The 18143-nt window shown below is 40.6% G+C and overlaps 1 protein-coding gene across 1 annotated transcript in view; it reads right to left on the reverse strand.

Moving 5' to 3' along the window:
- Positions 1-111: 111 nt before the first annotated feature.
- DSG3 (desmoglein 3) overlaps positions 112-18143 on the reverse strand; it is a 31975-nt gene continuing 13943 nt past the window's right edge. The window contains exons 8-17 of the mRNA XM_052660371.1: positions 17434-17562; positions 16919-17104; positions 13639-13910; positions 12720-12859; positions 10677-10904; positions 9155-9406; positions 5919-6058; positions 5552-5615; positions 2330-2577; positions 112-732 (exon numbers count right to left, since the gene is read on the reverse strand). Of these exons, the coding sequence (XP_052516331.1) occupies positions 112-732; positions 2330-2577; positions 5552-5615; positions 5919-6058; positions 9155-9406; positions 10677-10904; positions 12720-12859; positions 13639-13910; positions 16919-17104; positions 17434-17562 (2280 nt within the window). The remainder of the gene's footprint in view (positions 733-2329; positions 2578-5551; positions 5616-5918; positions 6059-9154; positions 9407-10676; positions 10905-12719; positions 12860-13638; positions 13911-16918; positions 17105-17433; positions 17563-18143) is intronic.

Here is an 18143-nt window from a genome sequence, read left to right on the forward strand (position 1 = left end):
GTAGCAAATAAGTGCCAAATCAGACCAATACTGTGAGATTTGCTGTGCTATTTTGGATAATTTGGTTCAAGTATCCGTATTTGGCCAGTATGTAATTCCAGTTCACTCTGCTTATATCAGGCGGGAAGAAGGATCTTCTGTAAAGATCTTACTGCCTGATCCTCGTAGCTCTGTAGGACCATGTAGGTTGCTAGTAATACTAGGAATCGGACAAATCACTCTTTCTGTCACTATCACATTTTGCGTGAGAAGTGGATCAAAAACGGCAGCGGGAGGTTGCACAAGGGAACCAGAAGAAGCCGAGTAAGTCTCCGTTACCAGATAGCTACCATGCTGCAAAGGGTCAGCGATGGAAACGGCGGGCTGGAGGACAGAGCTGGAAGCAGACAGTGCAGATGCCCCCTGGCTGCCTGACAAAGTCTGGTGCCTAACAGACTCTGACTGCTGGACTTGTACATGTTGGTCATAGGCATCAACCCTAGAACTGCTGTCTTTGGTAGGCGACTGAGAATTTTTGGTTTCTTCATCCATCCCGAGGCTTATCTCGGCCAGCTTTTTAAATTTGGGGCCGAGGGAGTCCAAGAAGCTCTCGTCAAAATCATCGGCAATAAAACTGCAACAACCCAGGGAGCCGACGGGAGAACTGGGGGCCTCGATTCCTTCATTATCATAGATCAGCAAGCAGTCATTTGCTTCCTGGCCGTCGTCTTCATCTGCACAGGCAAATGCTTTCTAAAGGTGGAGACAAGAGGAGAAAATGAACTGTAAGAGACACTCAGGGGAAGGATGTAATACCTTTCGTAGAACTCAGCGTTTGATCGTGACTGTGTGATTAAGGTAATCCATCGAAGTCATGTATGGATGTGAGAGTTGGACCATGAGGAAGGCTGAATGCCAAAGAACTGATGCTTTTGAATTGCAGTGCTGGAGAAGACTCTTGAGAGTCCCTTGCACAGCAAGGAGATCAAACCAGTCAATTCTAAAGGAAATCAACCCTGGATATTCACTGGAAGGGCTGATCCTGAAGCTGAAGCTCTTTGGCCACATGATGCAAAGAACCAACTCACTGGAAAAAACCCTGATGCTGGGAAAGATTGAGGGCAGGAAAAGGGGGCGACAGACGATGAGATGGTTGGATGGCATCACTGACTCAATGGACATGAGTTTGAGCAAAATCAGGGAGAGAGTGATGGACAGGGAAGCCTGGTGTGCTGCAATTCATGGGGTCCCAAAGAGTAGGATACGACTCATCGATTGAACAGCAACAACAACGATAGAAGTAAGGTCATACTCCATATCAGCAATCTTGTTACAGAAGTTATCTGTGTTTGGAGAATGATGAAATTGATATTTCTTCAAACTTGAGTCTGTTGTAGGCTCATATTTGAACTCTTGAGTTTTAAGATTTGCACTGACATGGACTTAGCCAAACAGAGCAAGTGTGCGGAGCCTGGAGGTTATTTGCTGGGCCATCTGTGAAGATCCCTGTGTGTGCTTGGGTTACTGCAGGTCATTGTGTGGGGCAGGGTGCAGGCTTCCTCTCCATCTGAGGCAGCTCTCACCAGCCTGGGGCCTTGGCCAAGACACTGTAACCCTTGTGAGAGTCTGACCCCTAACTGGGAGTCTGATCCTTCCTGTCAGTCTGTCCTCAAACACTGTGTCAGCCTTCATCTGCTTGGCCACCAGGCCAAATGCCATCACTTACAGCTCTGATAGCAAAGGTGTAGGTGAGATCCATTCTAGTGATGCACCAACCAGGAGGCAAGCTACCCGCTTCCCAGCGTCCTCTCTGTCCTTACACCCCTGTCCCTTTGTAGATTCTCTGCTTCCTGACACTTTGCCTCATCTTGGACCGCATCCCTTGTTTCCCTTTTTATGTTTGGGTCATTAATGTTTCTTCAGCACTTTTGGACATGGACTCCTTGGCAATGTGAAGAATACTGTAACCCTCTGGGAAAAATGTATGCCGATGTATTCTGACATACTTTATGGTACAGGAAATGAGAAATAACTGCTTTGTATGTCTAAAGAGGATGCCGCTGATATGAAAAGCAAAGGGTTTTGTTTTTTGCTGTTATCTCAGTGGGAGGAATGAGGTGCCATGTTCTCTCATTTTGTGTCTACCCATCCCTTCTTTCTTTTGACCAGTAGCCGGATTTTGGCAGCCACCTTAGGTTATCCTTGTTATTTTTAACAAGGAGCCTTTACCTCTTTTTTCTTGTCTTAAAAAGCTGCAAAAGAACTGAAGTGCAAAACCGAAGTTCAGTCAAGTAGAAAGCTCTCTAATGTAAACAAGACAACGAAGCCACAGAGTTTTCCATCAGATTACCTGAGAAAAGTAGGAGTCCAGGAATTTCATGTTTATCGCCCCTTCCCCAAAGTCCCTGTTGGTTCCTCCCGTGGAATGCCTTGTTCTCATCGTCCCAGACTGCCCCATGGAAAAGTTGCTCAGACCAGCGGTTGCTCCGAACCCTGCAGCACCCCCAGATCCTGCAGCTGCTCCAAGCCTGGTGGTCAGTTCCATTCCTGAAGCTCCTTCTACCACCGTCCCTCCAGCATATGTATTTGTACAGACTTCTAAAAACAGGGGAGAAAGTGCTGTAACATCTCATGCTGTGATTTGTTTTGTTTTGTTTTTTACTGATCTTTGATATCCAAGAGCACATGCCAAGTAAAGCCAGCATGTGGGAGAAAATACAATTTTATGGCTCAAGGTGAGAGGAACGCCCCACAGTCTGTAATGTGAGAGTAACAGAGGAGGTGAGGGAGTAACAGAGGGTATTGTTTTCAGAGAGATATTGTTTCTGAAAACACATCAATTAAAAAAATAAAAAAGATTTTCAGTGACAACAGCCAGAAATGGAAAAATATAAATGAAATATTCAGCGCACAGCCATGGAAGGCTTCTAATGTGATGCTTGTTTTCAGGAAAAAAGAAGTTGTAATTTAGCTGTCATATTGGCTCAATATGGAAACCAAAGAGGAAACATACATAATGTAATCATGCAAATTAGCCAATGCTAATTAGGTGTCTTAGTGCCTGATGGAAATTTAATGAGCTGTGACTATTCTGCCTGTTACCTTTACTCTGCATTTTCATGGATAGCTGTTTTTCCTAGAGAATTCAATATATTGTTTTTGTGATGTAATGGGAGAAGCAAATAAGGATTAAGGTAGCTGATAAAGACAGATAGTTACATTTTGGGGGCGATCTTATGTAGATTTTTCAGGCTGGACATTTAAAAACAATCTATTGCTAAGCATGGAATTAAGAACAATTTGAATATTAGGCATTAGATCTTATTGTTCTATAGGCTTCCCAGGTAGTGCTAGTGATAAAGAATGTGCCTGCCAATGCAGGAGACATAGGGGATTTGGGTTCGACTGAAGCAACTACCGCACAATTGCACTCATCTCACATACTAGTAAAGTAATGCTCAAAATTCTCCAGGCCAGGCTGCAACAATATGTGAACTGTGAAATCCCTGATGTTCAAGCTGGTTTTAGAAAAGGCAGAGGAACCAGAGATCAAATTGCCAACATCCGCTGGATCATCGAAAAAGCAAGAGTTCCAGAAAAACATATATTTCTGCTTTATTGACTATGCCAAAGCCTCTGACTGTGTGGATCACAATAAACTGTGGAAAATTCTGAGAGAGGTGGGAATACCAGACCACCTGACCTGCCTCTTGAGAAATCTGTATGCAGGTCAGGAAGCAACAGTTAGAACTGGACATGGAACAACAGACTGGTTCCAAACAGGAAAAGGAGTGCATCAAGGCTGTATATTGTCACCCTGCTTATTTAACTTATATGCAGAGTACATCATGAGAAATGCTGGACTGGAAGAAACACAAGCTGGAATCAAGATTGCCGGGAGAAATATCAATAACCTCAGATATGCAGATGACACCAGCCTTATGGCAGAAAGTGAAGAGAAGCTAAAAAGCCTCTTGATGAAAGTGAAAGAGGAGAGTGAAAAAGTTGGCTTAAAGCTCAACATTCAGAAAACAAAGATCACGGCATCCGGTCCTGTCACTTCGTGGGAAATAGATGGGGAAATGGTGGAAACAGTGTCAGATTTTATTTTTTTGGGCTCCAAAATCACTGCAGATGGTGACTGCAGCCATGAAATTAAAAGACTTACTCCTTGGAAGGAAAGTTATGACCAACCTAGATAGTATATTCAAAAGCAGAGACATTACTTTGCCGACTAAGGTCCGTCTAGTCAAGGCTATGGTTTTTCCTGTGGTCATGTATGGATGTGAGAGTTGGACTGTGAAGAAGGCTGAGCGCTGAAGAATTGATGCTTTTAAACTGTGGTGTTGGAGAAGACTCTTGAGAGTCCCTTGGACTGCAAGGAGATCCAACCAGTTCATCCTGAAGGAGATCAGCCCTGGGATTCTTTGGAAGGAATGATGCTAAAGCTGAAACTCCAGTACTTTGGCCACCTCATGCGAAGAGTTGACTCATTGGAAAAGATTCTGATGGTGGGAGGGATTGGAGGCGGGAGGAGAAGGGGACGACCCAGGATGAGATGGCTGGATGGCATCACTGACTCGATGGACGTAAGTTTGAGTGAACTCCGGGAGTTGGTGATGGGCAGGGAGGCCTGGCATGCTGCGATTCATGGGGTCGCAAAGAGTCGGACACAACTGAGCAACTGAACTGAACTGAACTGAACTGAAGCAACTTAGCATGCTTCTTGTTCTAGTTTACACCTTAGTGTGATACTGAGATAAGATGAATGAAATAGTCATTTGGTAAACTAAAGAAATAAATAATTTGACCTATATGACAACACAAGCGATCCTTGTCCCATTACGATTAAATATTGTTGTTGTTTAGTTGCTCAGTCGTGTCCAATTCGTGATCCCATGGACTGTAGCCCACCAGGCTCCTCTGTCCATAGGATTTTCCAGGTAAGAATACTGAGTGGGTTGCCATTTCCTGCTCCAGGGGATCTTCCTGACCCAGGGATCGAACTCCCATCTCCTGCATTGGCAAGCAGATTCTTTACCACTGAGCCACCAGGGAAACCCATGATTAAATACAAGAATTGGTTATTGAATTGAAATCAGGTTCCTGTTCTGGGGAAGAGAGAAGGGCAACAAGATCTAGGATGGGCACACACAGCACTTTAACTGCAAATATCACCAGTGTTAACAGGCAGAGTTGGATGATGGGTACATAGTGTGTTTTATATTCTCCTTTACATTTTTCTGTATATGTAAAATCCTTAACTTTTTAAAAAATTAGTAATCAACTATCAGAGAGCTATACTTCAGTTTACTGAAGTTTGGAGAAATATAACAAATCTGCTAGTAAAAATGGTGATATCAGTAGACAAATGAACTTATTGAAGTCAGAACTAGGTCACAAAATAGACTGCTATACTAAGAGTAAACCGATTCATTGAAACCCTGTTTCAGTGGTAATATCTCAGTATGTGCACAAATTATTAAGGAGAGAATTTAGAACATTTCTTAGTTTTTAATATTTCTTATTTAACCCATTGTTCCTTTCAGAAATAAATTTGATGTTGACTTACCAGAATTTTCCATGAAATCAACTCCATTGGCAGTTATAGGTGGCACACAGATATTTGTGATTTCCTACAAACAATGTGCAAAAAATATATTTAAAAATTAACCAGATTTCACCAATATAAGTGAAATACACTCCCTTTTAAATGGAGACATTACAAGAATTCCAAATTCTTGCAGGAGTAACCATTTTTATGATGTGACATCTGAAGAGCTAAGGTCCTAAAAGGCTCCGTTCATTTCAGCACTTGATGGTCCTTGATGGTCAGGAGTCTTATTTTTTATACCCCTCTACCCCCTTTTCTATGTAGCATGTAAATTGAATTTTGCTCTGTATGAGTGAAGTAAATGTTTTATAAAGTGGATCTTCACCTTGTCTTCAGGTTGGGCTCCTTCGATTCCCCACGGGTGAATTGTTCCTTCTGAACCATCCGGCACTGGGACAAATCCACCGGTCACTCCTCCAATAGGACCTGCCCCACAGTCACAGGTCAGCAGCAGGAGGAGAGCCACTAGTATGAAGGAAAACAAAATATCAGAACATTTGAATCACTTGGAAATGACTTGACAGGGCGATTGTTGGAAACATTACAGAGAAATACAGTATCTTTAATGCTTATGGAAAATCTAATAGAAAGCAAGATTAATTTCTACAAGGTAAAATTTTATAAACTAAGCATACTAAAATTTCACAAAATTATGAAACTGAAGGAGACAGATCATTCTTGTGACCTATATATTTTCTTAAAAGAGGCACTGTTTGATGAATGATAAAAGTGGTCATTCATTTCCTCAATTATTTTCTATATTTTTATTATTATCGCTTTTATTTGTACATATTGAAGCTCAGTATACGATGTGGGGTGAATACACACCTGAATAGTCAAGATTTTAGGTGGGCATTATAATGATATGGTAATCTGGTCTCTAAACATCTCTTTATAGAACAGCCATTAACCTACAAACTCCCCCTGCAACTGATGATCTAATATCATTACACCCTTAATGGTGACTTAGGAATCCTTAGCTTGGAGGGGCCTTCCTGCCTGGGTAGTTATCATTCTCTCTGTGCAGATAGGTCACATCTTGGCAATAAAGATTAGCATCATTCTCAGGCTAATAGGCCAAGAAAGAAATGAAACACTTCCCAGGCTGGGAGGTTGATGACCCCACTTCCACCTCTGCCCTGCTTGCTGGATGTTTGTGTCCGACTGAGTTTGTGTCTGATTCTTGTGATCCCATGGACTGTAGCCTGCTAGGCTCCTCTGTCCATGGGATTCTCCAGGCGAGTATACTGGAGTGGTTTGCCATTTCCTTCTCTAGAGGATCTTCCCGACCCAAGAATCTAACCTGGGTCTCCTGCATTGCAGGCAGATTCTTTAGTGACTGAGCTATGAGGGAAGTCCTGCCCTGCAGAAGGAAGACACTAAATCCTAGTCTGAATTCTTTCACTTACTGGCAGCTTAGTGAGGGGTTTAAGAGTATATAGTCTCTGGAATCAGTCTTCTAGGGTTTGAATTTTGGCTTCACCATTCACCAGCTGGACAAATTACATCATCTTTTCTTGCCTCCATTAACTATCCTAAGAATGGGAGGATATATAGTATCATAGATTGTTGTGAGGATTATGAGTTAATGAAGATAAAGGATGGTATTGAGTGCCATGAGGACTCCCCAGTATTGTTTGAATGAGATACATCAGTTATACAAATTAGGTCAGTTACATATATATATACATATATATATATATATGTAAATACATGATGAAAAAATTAGCCCAAGTATATAAAATAAAATAAGTTGACAAAGCACATTTTCTCAGAATTTAACATAATGTTCATATAAATGATACCTTTAAAGGCTTTCTTTATTGCCATCCTCAATTCTATGACTTAATTAAATGTATGGGAAGGGTTGAATATTTTAAGTGGGCAAATTCGTTTTGAAAAGTGATGAATATATATATGTATGGTCAGTATTTTTAGATGAGTATAACAGTCTTTTAGAAGTCTTGTTGATCATTGTATGTACGATATGTATTCGATTTTTATATACACATCCAGAGGAAGTTTTTCAAAGTGTTGACTGTGTTTCCACAGAAACGTGTATGTTCTGTCCACAAAATTCAAGATATGATCTTTTGCAAATGGTAGGATCACATGAAGCAAATATGACTGTGGGAATATCACAGTATATTTCCTCTGACTGCCATCCTGAGCTACAATCTCAAATGCATAGTAGCCTAGAGGATATATCTGTACCTCAAAATTCAACATTTCAAAATCAGATTTATGGTTGCCACCCTACTTATCTGCACTTCATCTGATATTTTCAATTTCATTTAATGGTTTCAGTAGCAACTGAATTCAGTGGTTTATCTGGACTTCTCATCCATTCATTCTATCCATTAGTCTCCAGATCTTCTCCATTTACTCCAACTGTGCCTCACATACATATTTGTTCCTTTCCAGTCTTATGCCGTGGCTCAAAACCTGGCCTCCATCATCCCATGTGAGCTATAATATTACAATAACCCCCTAACTGTTCTTCCCTTTTTAATTTGCAGTACACACTGCTGTCAGTGTTATCTTTCTAAAATACAAATAAAGTCATGTTGGTCTTTTATTCAGATATTCTCAGCAACTCTCCCTCTCGGAATGGAACTTGTCTTATATCCCTGGGTATGGTCCAGTGTCTCCTAGTTTATAGCCTATGGGAACTTGAATAGAATTTGTTGTATCCTACTATTGTGTGAAAATTGTATGAATCTTAATTATGTTGAATTGGTTCCTAGTGCTTTTCAGGTCTACTCTGTCCTTCTATATTTCTGTACATTTTGTTAGTTTTTGAGAGTTTGATATTGCAACTCTAAAAATCTTCATTTACCTACTTAAAAAATAATTGTCATATGTAGTGGAACTATAACAGAAACATATGTATCTAAATACAAATAACTTTGTCTTTTCCAACTCTCTCCTGTAAATGTGTTATCATACTTTCATAATTTAAAAACATAAAAAAGAAAGAAAAAAATACATGTATGTAAATTCCCTTAATGTGTTCAGTAAACTTCATCATATTAAGTTTGAGCCTTAAAGGAGTGTATTTTCAGGTGAAAAGCTGTTTTGAGGAAATTCTGGATTAAGCAACAACTTCTCAAAGTGCGATATATTTATATGCATTGTAAAGCTCAAAGCTTATGCTATCTTAGAATTTTTCCTAAATTTTTTTGGTCAGGACTCTATTGTATTTTAGAATTTCATGAGACTTGTAGAGGGAATAGACATTTTAGAAAGTGCTGCGATCTTGGATAAAGTCATTATTTTGACCGTGAACACTACAGGCAGTGTGTAGACTGTCTGTGCTTTCTTTTCGCCTTTCTTTGATTCTCTGGTGCTGGTTTCTGTATGTCTAACATACATGACCTGCTCTGCTGTATTATAAATATAGATTGTTGGCGAGTCACTTGTTAACTTTAAGCATTTCTGGTTCTTCCTGAAAATGTCCACGCACCCCCCGGCCCCACCTCACCCTGTGAGCTCTGCCTCTAATACAACTGCAGAGATGCTTTGTCCGTGCACATGCTACCATCCCCGTGGCATACTCACACAGCAGCAGCAAAAGGCCGAGGAATAGCAGGCCGATGGCGGCAGCCCCCATCCGAGACCCCTCTCTAACAGTTTTAGGGCTGCTGGTCGGAGGCGCACTTTGACAGATGTCCCTGTAGTCACACTGGCAGACTTCCAGGGTCAAGCTCTCTGGTGTCGCGCACCGCCTCCCCTCACCGTCCGTGACCACGATGGAGATTCTGTACACTCCGGGAGAGACTGGCTGTGGGGCTGTGAGGAGTGCGGACGTAGCTGTAGGGGAACCGTCAAACACGTCAGCGGTAGGACAAGGTGACTCTGGCTCTTAAAACTACTTCTTGTTTTGGATGAATAGGGCCGCAATTGACACATCACTGTTACAAATAGTAGGGTGAGACTGGAGCAGTTATGAGGGCTGTTGGGGTTCAGTTGGGTATACATTATTTCAGAAAAGAGCAAGCGATTCATTTACAAAGGACTTGAAGTGGCCCGATGGTCACTTTTGTTGTTTTTCAGTCGCTAAGTCATGTCCAGCTCCTTTGCAACAGAGAAGCCTGGCGGCCTACAGTTCATAGCATTTCCCAAGCAAGAATACTGGAGTAGGTCACCACTTACTTCTCCAGGGGATCTTCCCGACCCAGGGATTGAACCTGTGTTTTCTGCTTGGCAGGCAGGTTCTTTACCACTGAGCCACCTGGGAAGCCCTGCTGGTCACTATGAAATCTAAAAAGAGAGAAGATTCTTATTATGTTTAATGGCTTTTTCTATGAGATTCCTGGAAAACATAGGAAATGTGAAATTAGCATGATAAAAGTTAGGAGAAAAGTAAGGATGGATTAACTCTTGCCCATTGGCTTATGAGTTTGAGAATTTCAGCCTACCATGCTTTCAAGATTCCTGACTAGTTACAGACTAGGGGCAACCTTGAGCAGGCTGACCCCTCCAGTATTTCATGTCTGCTGACAGCCTGGCCAGTTAGGAAAAGTTTATGTATTTAGAAATCTAAACAGCTCAGCAGTAAAATAGGTGCCTGACTGTAATCTTTTCATTATTTATTTATTTTGGTCTACTGAGGAGATACAGATAAAAAATTGAAAATATAAAAATATCCAATAATTAGAGTCCGCATGAGAAAAACAGAAAATTTTAAATAGTGCTAATATCTTATATTGTTCCTTTTCTGAAGACAGAGGAAATTCATGAGGATAGGACGTCATCTTCATTGCAAAGAATTTTTAAAATTGGACATGAGTTTGAGTGAACTCTGGGAGTTGGTGATGGACAGGGATGCCTGGCATGCTGCAGTTCATGGGGTCGCAAAGAGTCGGACACGACTGAGTGACTGAACTGAACTGAATATCTTATATTGTTCCTTTTCTGAAGACAGAGGAAATTCATGAGGATAGGACATCATCTTCATTGCAAAGAATTTTTAAAATTACTCTTGGAAAGGACCTGCTCCCAAATGGACTCCCTCTTAACCTTCTGGAAATATAAAGAAGCAGCAGTTTTCATTTGTGGAAGCAGCTTTACAATTACTCACCATCTGTTCCTGAGATACTCCATGCAACTGGAAGTTTTACGCTTTGCCCTTCCACCGAAAATTCATAGGGGCCAGCATATTTATCCCTTTGCAGTGGTGAAGCTCTGACAACCACGGAAGGTGATGAACTACAGACTACTTCCTTTTCCAGGGCAATTGTTGGACAATTTTCATTAAAATCAGGTACATAGACAATTATGGTGCCTGTAGAAGTTTTACCAGTGTTTTCTATAAGAATAACATTTTAGAGTTAGAGAACTATCCAGAGCAAGTTGTGCAAAACAAAGAAACAAATAAGCCCATAAAATTTCTCTCACATGCATGGACTTCTCTGGTGGCACAAGTGGATAAGAATCCACCTGGCAGCGCAGGGGACATGGGTTTGATCACTGGTCGAGGAAGACACCACATGCTGTGGAGTAACTAAGCCCGTGCACCTCAACTACTAAGCTTGTGCTCTAGTGCCTGTGAGTTGCAACTACTGAGCCCTCATGCTACAACTACTGAAGCTGAGAGCCTGTGCTCCGCAACAAGGGAAGCCACCACAATGAAAATCCCGTGCACCACAGCTAGAGAGTAGCCCCTGCTTGTTGCAACTAGAGAAAGCCTGAGTACAGCAAAGAAGACCCAGTGCAATCAGAAGTAAATAAATAAATATTAGAAAAAAATTATCTCATGTGCACCAGATTAGTGTGTGTACTCATGAAATTGTGTCTGTTATTCCTGCAAATAAAAAGATGTCACCCAATTTCTGTACCTTGTTAAAAGGAAATCTAATTATCAGCTTGGCTGCTGTCTTTAATTAGTAGCTTGTTGTTGTTCAGTCACTAAGTCATGTCTGACTCTTTGTGACCCCTTGCACTGTAGCCCACCAGGCTCCTCTCTCCATGGGATTCTCCAGGCAAGAATACTGGAGTGGGTTGCCATTTCCTTCTCCCGGGGATCTTCCCGACCCACAGGTGGAATCCTGCATTAGCAGGTGGATTTTTTACCTCTGAGCCACCTTAATTAGTAGCATCAGCTATTAATTCAAAGTTATTGGAACCAAGACCTTTAAGGTGATAAATTCCACTGATTATAAATGAAATCAACATAAAAATAATAGGTTTATTAAATATATTCTAGTGCACGAGCCCAGACTATGTGGAAGATTTCTGCTTTTAAAGCTTGAGCCAAAATATTTGGAATAAACTATGATTTATTTTTATTACCCAAGATATAAGATCTCTCAGTGATGGGATTAAGAATTACTTCTGTTGTTTCCCTTAGTGCTCTTTTCTGTTTTTCCAGATAATATGATTTTTTATTTTATTTTTATGTTTGCTGAGATTGCCTTGAGTATAAATTAATTTTACACTTAGGGAAGCACATAGTCAATGTGCTTTGACCAGGTGCTTCATTTAGAAGATTTTTCAGAAGATTTTTCCTGTTCTGTGATATAAGCATATAAGTCTCTGTAAGTAAGTCACTCTGTGTGTAAGTAAGTCACTCTGTGTGTAAGTAACTCACAAAGGCACCTCACATTTGAGCTGAGCTTCCCTGATAGGCTTTCTGTATCAATCTTTGTCCACATTCTCAAGTCAAGAAATTCTTGCGCCAACCACAGCAAGCAGTAGGACTAAACCCAGAATTCACTGGTCCAGCGAACTCCATTGAGAACCTAGGATGCTCAGTCGTTGCCTAGGTTTAGCCACCTCAGACTTAAGACCCAAGGCCCCTAAGGTAATCAACTTTATCTAGTGATAAAGGTTCTTCCCTGGTGTCTCAGTGGTAAAGAATCTGCCTGCGCCTCAGGAGACGCAGTTTCGATCCCTGGGTCAGGAAGATCCCTTGGAGAAGGAAATGGCAACCCACTCCAGGATTCTTGCCTGGGAAATTTCATGGACAGAGGAGCCTGGTGGGCTACAGTTCATGGGGTTGCAAAGAGTTGGACACGACTGAAGTGACTTAGCACATATGCATGCAGTGATAAAGGTAATGTGTTAGTAATCAAAAGCATCTATTCATAAAGAAATGCCAATTGGAATAATATTTTTTTCTTACCATCTATGGCCAGAACCTCAGCTGTGATTGTCTTGTTAACTATGAAAGTAACGTCTTGATCAATGTTTTTGACAAATTTGATTTCAGCAGTTTTTGAATCAATCGTTAGCAAACCACCATCATTACGTCCCAAGACATATCTGTTTTGTAACAGAAAACAGTAAGTTTTTTTTCAAACATGGAATGTTACCTATTTAATGAAAATGACTTATATTTAATGTATTTCCATAAGACTCTGAAATATGCTTTTTAAAAAGCAGCAGAAAATTAACATATTAGCATAGACAAGGAGTATTTCATAAGCCTTGAGAATATGTTAGCCTGGGTTTTAAATTTTCTGCTCTGCTCAGTAAAATAACTGTCCTTGTTCTTTATACTATAGCAGCAACTTTTCATGGTGTTTTATTATTTTAGGCACCATGCTTTGTAGGTACTGTTCTATGTCTGACTACACCATGGTCTTCTGGTGAAATTCTACTTTTTTAAGGCTCAACTGAAAGTTTGCATGACACTTTTTCTAGATCTCACTAGACAGGCTGTCATTCTTCACTTCCACTTTCACTTATGTTTTTGCTACCTTAGCTCCTAGCACATCTCTTCTTGAGTTATATAGGTCCTTGAGTTGGTTACCATTGTATCTCTTTACATTCTTGGCATAGAGTAGTTTAGATATTATTTTGCAGTAGTTTATAAATTAAAACTAGTCAAGGTAAACAGCAAGATCCTACTGTCCAGCCCAGGGAATTATATTCAATATCCTGTGATAAACTGAAATGGAGAATATGAAAAAGATTATATCTGTATAACTTAGTCACTTTACTGTACATAAGAAATGAACACAACATTGTAAACCAACTATACTTCAATAAAATTAAGAGAAACTTCATCAAGGAATAACGAGATATTAAGTTATTCTCACCTGACAAATGAGGCAACTTCGCCAGTGTCTTCATCAATGGCTTGATAGGTTCCCAGGACATAATTGATCAACTGTCTACTACTTACGCCTTTTTGGACAGTAAATATCTTGGAAGAAGGACGGAATGTAATTCCTTCCCTCACATTTATTACTTCAACTATGAGTGGGGTTGACTGGACTTGGTATTGAGAGATTACGGATTGGTGAAATTCAGCTTTGTTTTTGACGGCGATACCAAGTTGCATGCTTTGTACTTGTTCATAATCTAGAGACTAGAGTAAAAATAAAAATAGAAGGAAAGAGGTGTCACAAAAATATGATCAGGTAAGAGGACCAGAGAACTCTATGTTATGTGCTATGAATGAATCCTTTATTTCTATACAGCAAAATAATGCTCTGATGAGGGTCCTTCAGAATTTTTCGCTTATGAAACCTCAGTTTGGTGACTGATACTTATGAAGCACAGTTACTTCTTTTAAGACTAACAAAACACCTTTACAGTTTCTTTAGGCTGTGTGATGCATTGGAAAGAATTCCAAATTTGTTGTTGTTGCTTGGTTTGAATCCTGGTTCTGCTTCTTAATAGCTGTGTGACTCAGGGCACAATATTTTAATATCTCTGATCCTCAACTATTTACTTCTGAAAAAGAAAAAAAACTCTTACCTCATCAGATTGTTGTAAGGACTGAACAAATTACAGCCTACAATACATTCCTGCAAATGGTACCTACATCCACTCCCAGAATAGTGAATTCTGTGCAGTGGATATAGTGGATTCATGTGCAGTAATATCTTTCCTGACTTAAAAAAATTCAGAGACGACAAATTATCTTACTAAACTTGGTTGGCACATAGGCTTCTGTAAAGCAGTGAGAGTGTGGCCCACCAACTCTCCATAGAACCATTTTCATATGGTCTTATGTGTTCACTATTTGTTTGACTCTTATATTGAAGTGGCACACGTCAAGGCCAGAGATATCCCACGATAGCTGTTTTCATTCACTAGTAAATTTTCTAAGGGCGATGGGATAAGGAAATGTTCATTTTGGTTACATTGGAGTATAACTGAAAATAAGGTATGAGATCTAGATTTGAGTTTTAATTTGGCAGTGACTGGTTTGGTGGACTCAAGTGTTTCCTAGTGGAGAGGAAGAGAAAGATGCTCAAACTGGTCATTATAATGTAAGGGCTAAGTGACAAAAGAGATGGTAGAGTCTCTCTGTGAAGGCGAGTGAAGACTTGTACTTGAGAAAAATCAGGAAAGGCTTCCTAGAGGTTTTTGTGCAAGCGTTTCAGGGTGAGGAAGAGTCATTCAGGCAGAGTAAATGCCAGATTTAGCAGAAGGTGATAGGGAGCTGGTGATAGTGAGAGGCCTGGGGTACAACTCTGAGGGGGTTGAAGGTCATCTCCAAGGCCAGCAGGTGGTCATCAACCCTGGCTCCATATTAGAGCCCCCTGAGGAGCTGCTCGGCCTTCCCTGAAGACAAACTGGCAACCGCTCCTGTGTTCCCACGGGTTAGGAGAAGCGGCAGCGGATTCAAAGGGACAGTCTAACTGGGGGCCATTTTCACAGCCAGTGAGAACAAGGAAAGTTTTTAAGGGGGAGTAATTGGTCCAAACTGTTTTCAGAAGAATGTGGTAGACAGAGAATGACAGGGGGTAGACACAGGAGGTGGGGGTGAGGAAGTCTACCAGGAGGGATTGCCAGCATCTCGAAGAGAGGGAGGCAAGGCCGGCGCAGCACAGGCCATAGGAAGGAAGGTCAGGGCCAGACTATAACAAAACCTTGCAACTGAGGAGGGCTGTAGCTCCCTCTCTGAAAAGCAGAGTAATAGGAAGTCTTACAGGGCTTCCAGCAATCTGGAATTGCAGCAGTCACCCTGTTAAGGGAATATTATGGGTCTGTCATTCTGCTGGACTCACGGAATTAAAGAGAGAACCTCATATAGTCCAATGTCCTATGCCAAGGAATGTCCTAAAACTGGTAATATTTTTCTAGTCTATACAATCAGTTCAGTTCAGTTCAGTCGCTCAGTCGTGTCCGACTCTTTGCGACCCCATGAATCGCAGCACGCCAGGCCTCCCTGTCCATCACCATCTCCCGGAGTTCACTCAGACTCACAACCATCGAGTCCGTGATGCCATCCAGCCATCTCTCCTGGGTTGTCCCCTTCTCCTCCTGCCCCCAACCCCTCCCAGCATCAGTCTTTTCCAATGAGTCAACTCTTCACATCAGGTGGCCAAAGTACTGGAGCTTCAGCTTTAGCATCATTCCTTCCAAAGAAATCCCGGGGTTGATCTCCTTCAGAATGGACTGGTTGGATCTCCTTGCAGTCCAAGGGACCCTCAGGAGTCTTCTCCAACACCACAGTTCAAAAGCATCAATTCTTCAGTGCTCAGCCTTCTTCACAGTCCAACTCTCACATCCATACATGACCACAGGAAAAACCATAGCCTTGACTAGACGGACCTTAGTCGGCAAAGTAATGTCTCTGCTTTTGAATATGCTGTCTAGGTTGGTCATAACTTTTCTCCCAAGGAGTAAGTGTCTTTTAATTTCATGGCTGCAGTCACCATCTGCAGTGATTTTGGAGCCCGAAGAAATGAAGTCTGACACTGTCTCTACTGTTTCCCCATCTATTTCCCATGAAGTGATGGGACCAGATGCCATGATCTTCGTTTTCTGAATGTTGAGCTTTAAGCCAACTTTTTCACTCTCCTCTTTCACTTTCATCAGACATAAATAGGTTTATGTTATTTCAGATGAAGGGTCTGTTGTAACCAAGTCTGTTAAATGGAAGTTTTACTCAATTGTTTATTTTGCAAACTTAGTTTATATGTTCCCATTTTCTAGAAAAAGTTGCCGTTTTTCCCTTCCAAGGACTGTAGCAAATCCATTTAAAGTAAGTTGACAAATTCACGAGCCACTATTCCATGTATTCTTGTCTGTTCCTGAGTTTAAGTCAGCAAATGTTTTACTTTCTTGTGCTTCAAACAGGCACACTGATAAATATATGTCTACTAGTGTGTTTGTGTTTCTGTAGAAAGGATGATAGTTTGGAAGGAAATAAATCAACATGTTAAGAAAAGTCTCCTTAGGAAATGGGGCTGTGTTTTCAAAATTCTCTCTACTTTTGTGTATTTTTTATATTTTCTGTAGAGAAGTGGTATTATTATTTGTAAGTGAATAAAGTTTATTTATGACAGTTTCGGCTAATATAAAGTAACAGTTTTGGTTAATACAGAATGTTTTTCCCCCTGAAAGGAAATCAGACCTTACCTTAACTACTTGCAGGATACCTTCGTTAGTTTGGGGATCAGTTTGTATTTCAAACCAATTCCCTTCATTTCCAGAGGTAAAGAAGAACTCTGCAAGCCAATTATCAGTGAACTCTTCGTCCAAATCTATTACTTGAAATCGAAGCAACTCAGAACTTAAAGTGTTTTCTTTAATACGTGCTAAATACTAGAAAAAAGCAGAATTTAAGTTTCGATGTCAGGTTTTTATCTAAAAGAATTATATTCATTCTGAATGGCATTAGTCATTAATTCCCAAATTATGTATTGCCTCTTTGCTGGTCCCTAAATTCTTATCTTTTACAATAGCTTATTTTAAAAGAAAAATGCAGAGAATGTAACTAAAAGCCAGCAAGCCAGCAAATCCTGAATTACGGTGGTAAGGTATAACATTTTATATATATATATATATATATATATATATATATATACACATACATACATATAATTATTTTATAATTATGTTTTAAATTATTTTTCAAGGAATGAAAGGCATACCTGTGATTCTCTGAATGTTGGGAAATTATCATTGACATCTTTCACTTTAATGCTACATTCACACTGAGTTGATAGTCCTTCTCCATCTCTGTCTGCACCACTCACAACCAGGCGATAGCTGCTAACTTGCTAAATTTGGAGAAAAAAAATAAAGAAAAATGATTAATCTCTAGTGTCAGGGATATGAATGACAACTTCTTGTTTCCTATGGGAAGGAAGTGAAAATATTTAAATTTATGGTTCACTCTCTAGAAGGACCACATGCACTTTCATTGTCCACCGTAGACGAAGCCTGTGGGGCACATGCCCCACGTGGGAGGAAGTCTTTATGGGGCTGATACAAGTTTTCTCTTTTGTGAGCTTCTCAGGGCAGGAAAGTGCACTAAGAGCAAAAATGGACAATGAGGATGGTACTCTGTTTATCTGAGGGAACCTCATTTATAGAGCTTCCTTGCTGGTCTGTTCAGAAAATCATTTGTGTAAAAGTAATACAGATTCTGATGGGGTCTTGTGTGTTGTTGGAGATGTGTTGGTAGAACACTGGAAAAGAGAGAGTAAGGGGATTCTTTTTTCTTTTTCCCTTGTGGCCGCTCCATGTGGCTTGTGGGACCTTAGTTTCCTAACCAAGGATTGAATCCGAGTTGCTCAGCAGAGAGAGCATGAAGCCCTACCATTGGACCATCAGGTAATTCCTGGGGATTCTCTAGTGT

Source organism: Budorcas taxicolor, chromosome 22 (assembly GCF_023091745.1).
Source record: "Budorcas taxicolor isolate Tak-1 chromosome 22, Takin1.1, whole genome shotgun sequence".
In the NCBI taxonomy this organism is placed as follows: Eukaryota; Metazoa; Chordata; class Mammalia; order Artiodactyla; family Bovidae; genus Budorcas; species Budorcas taxicolor.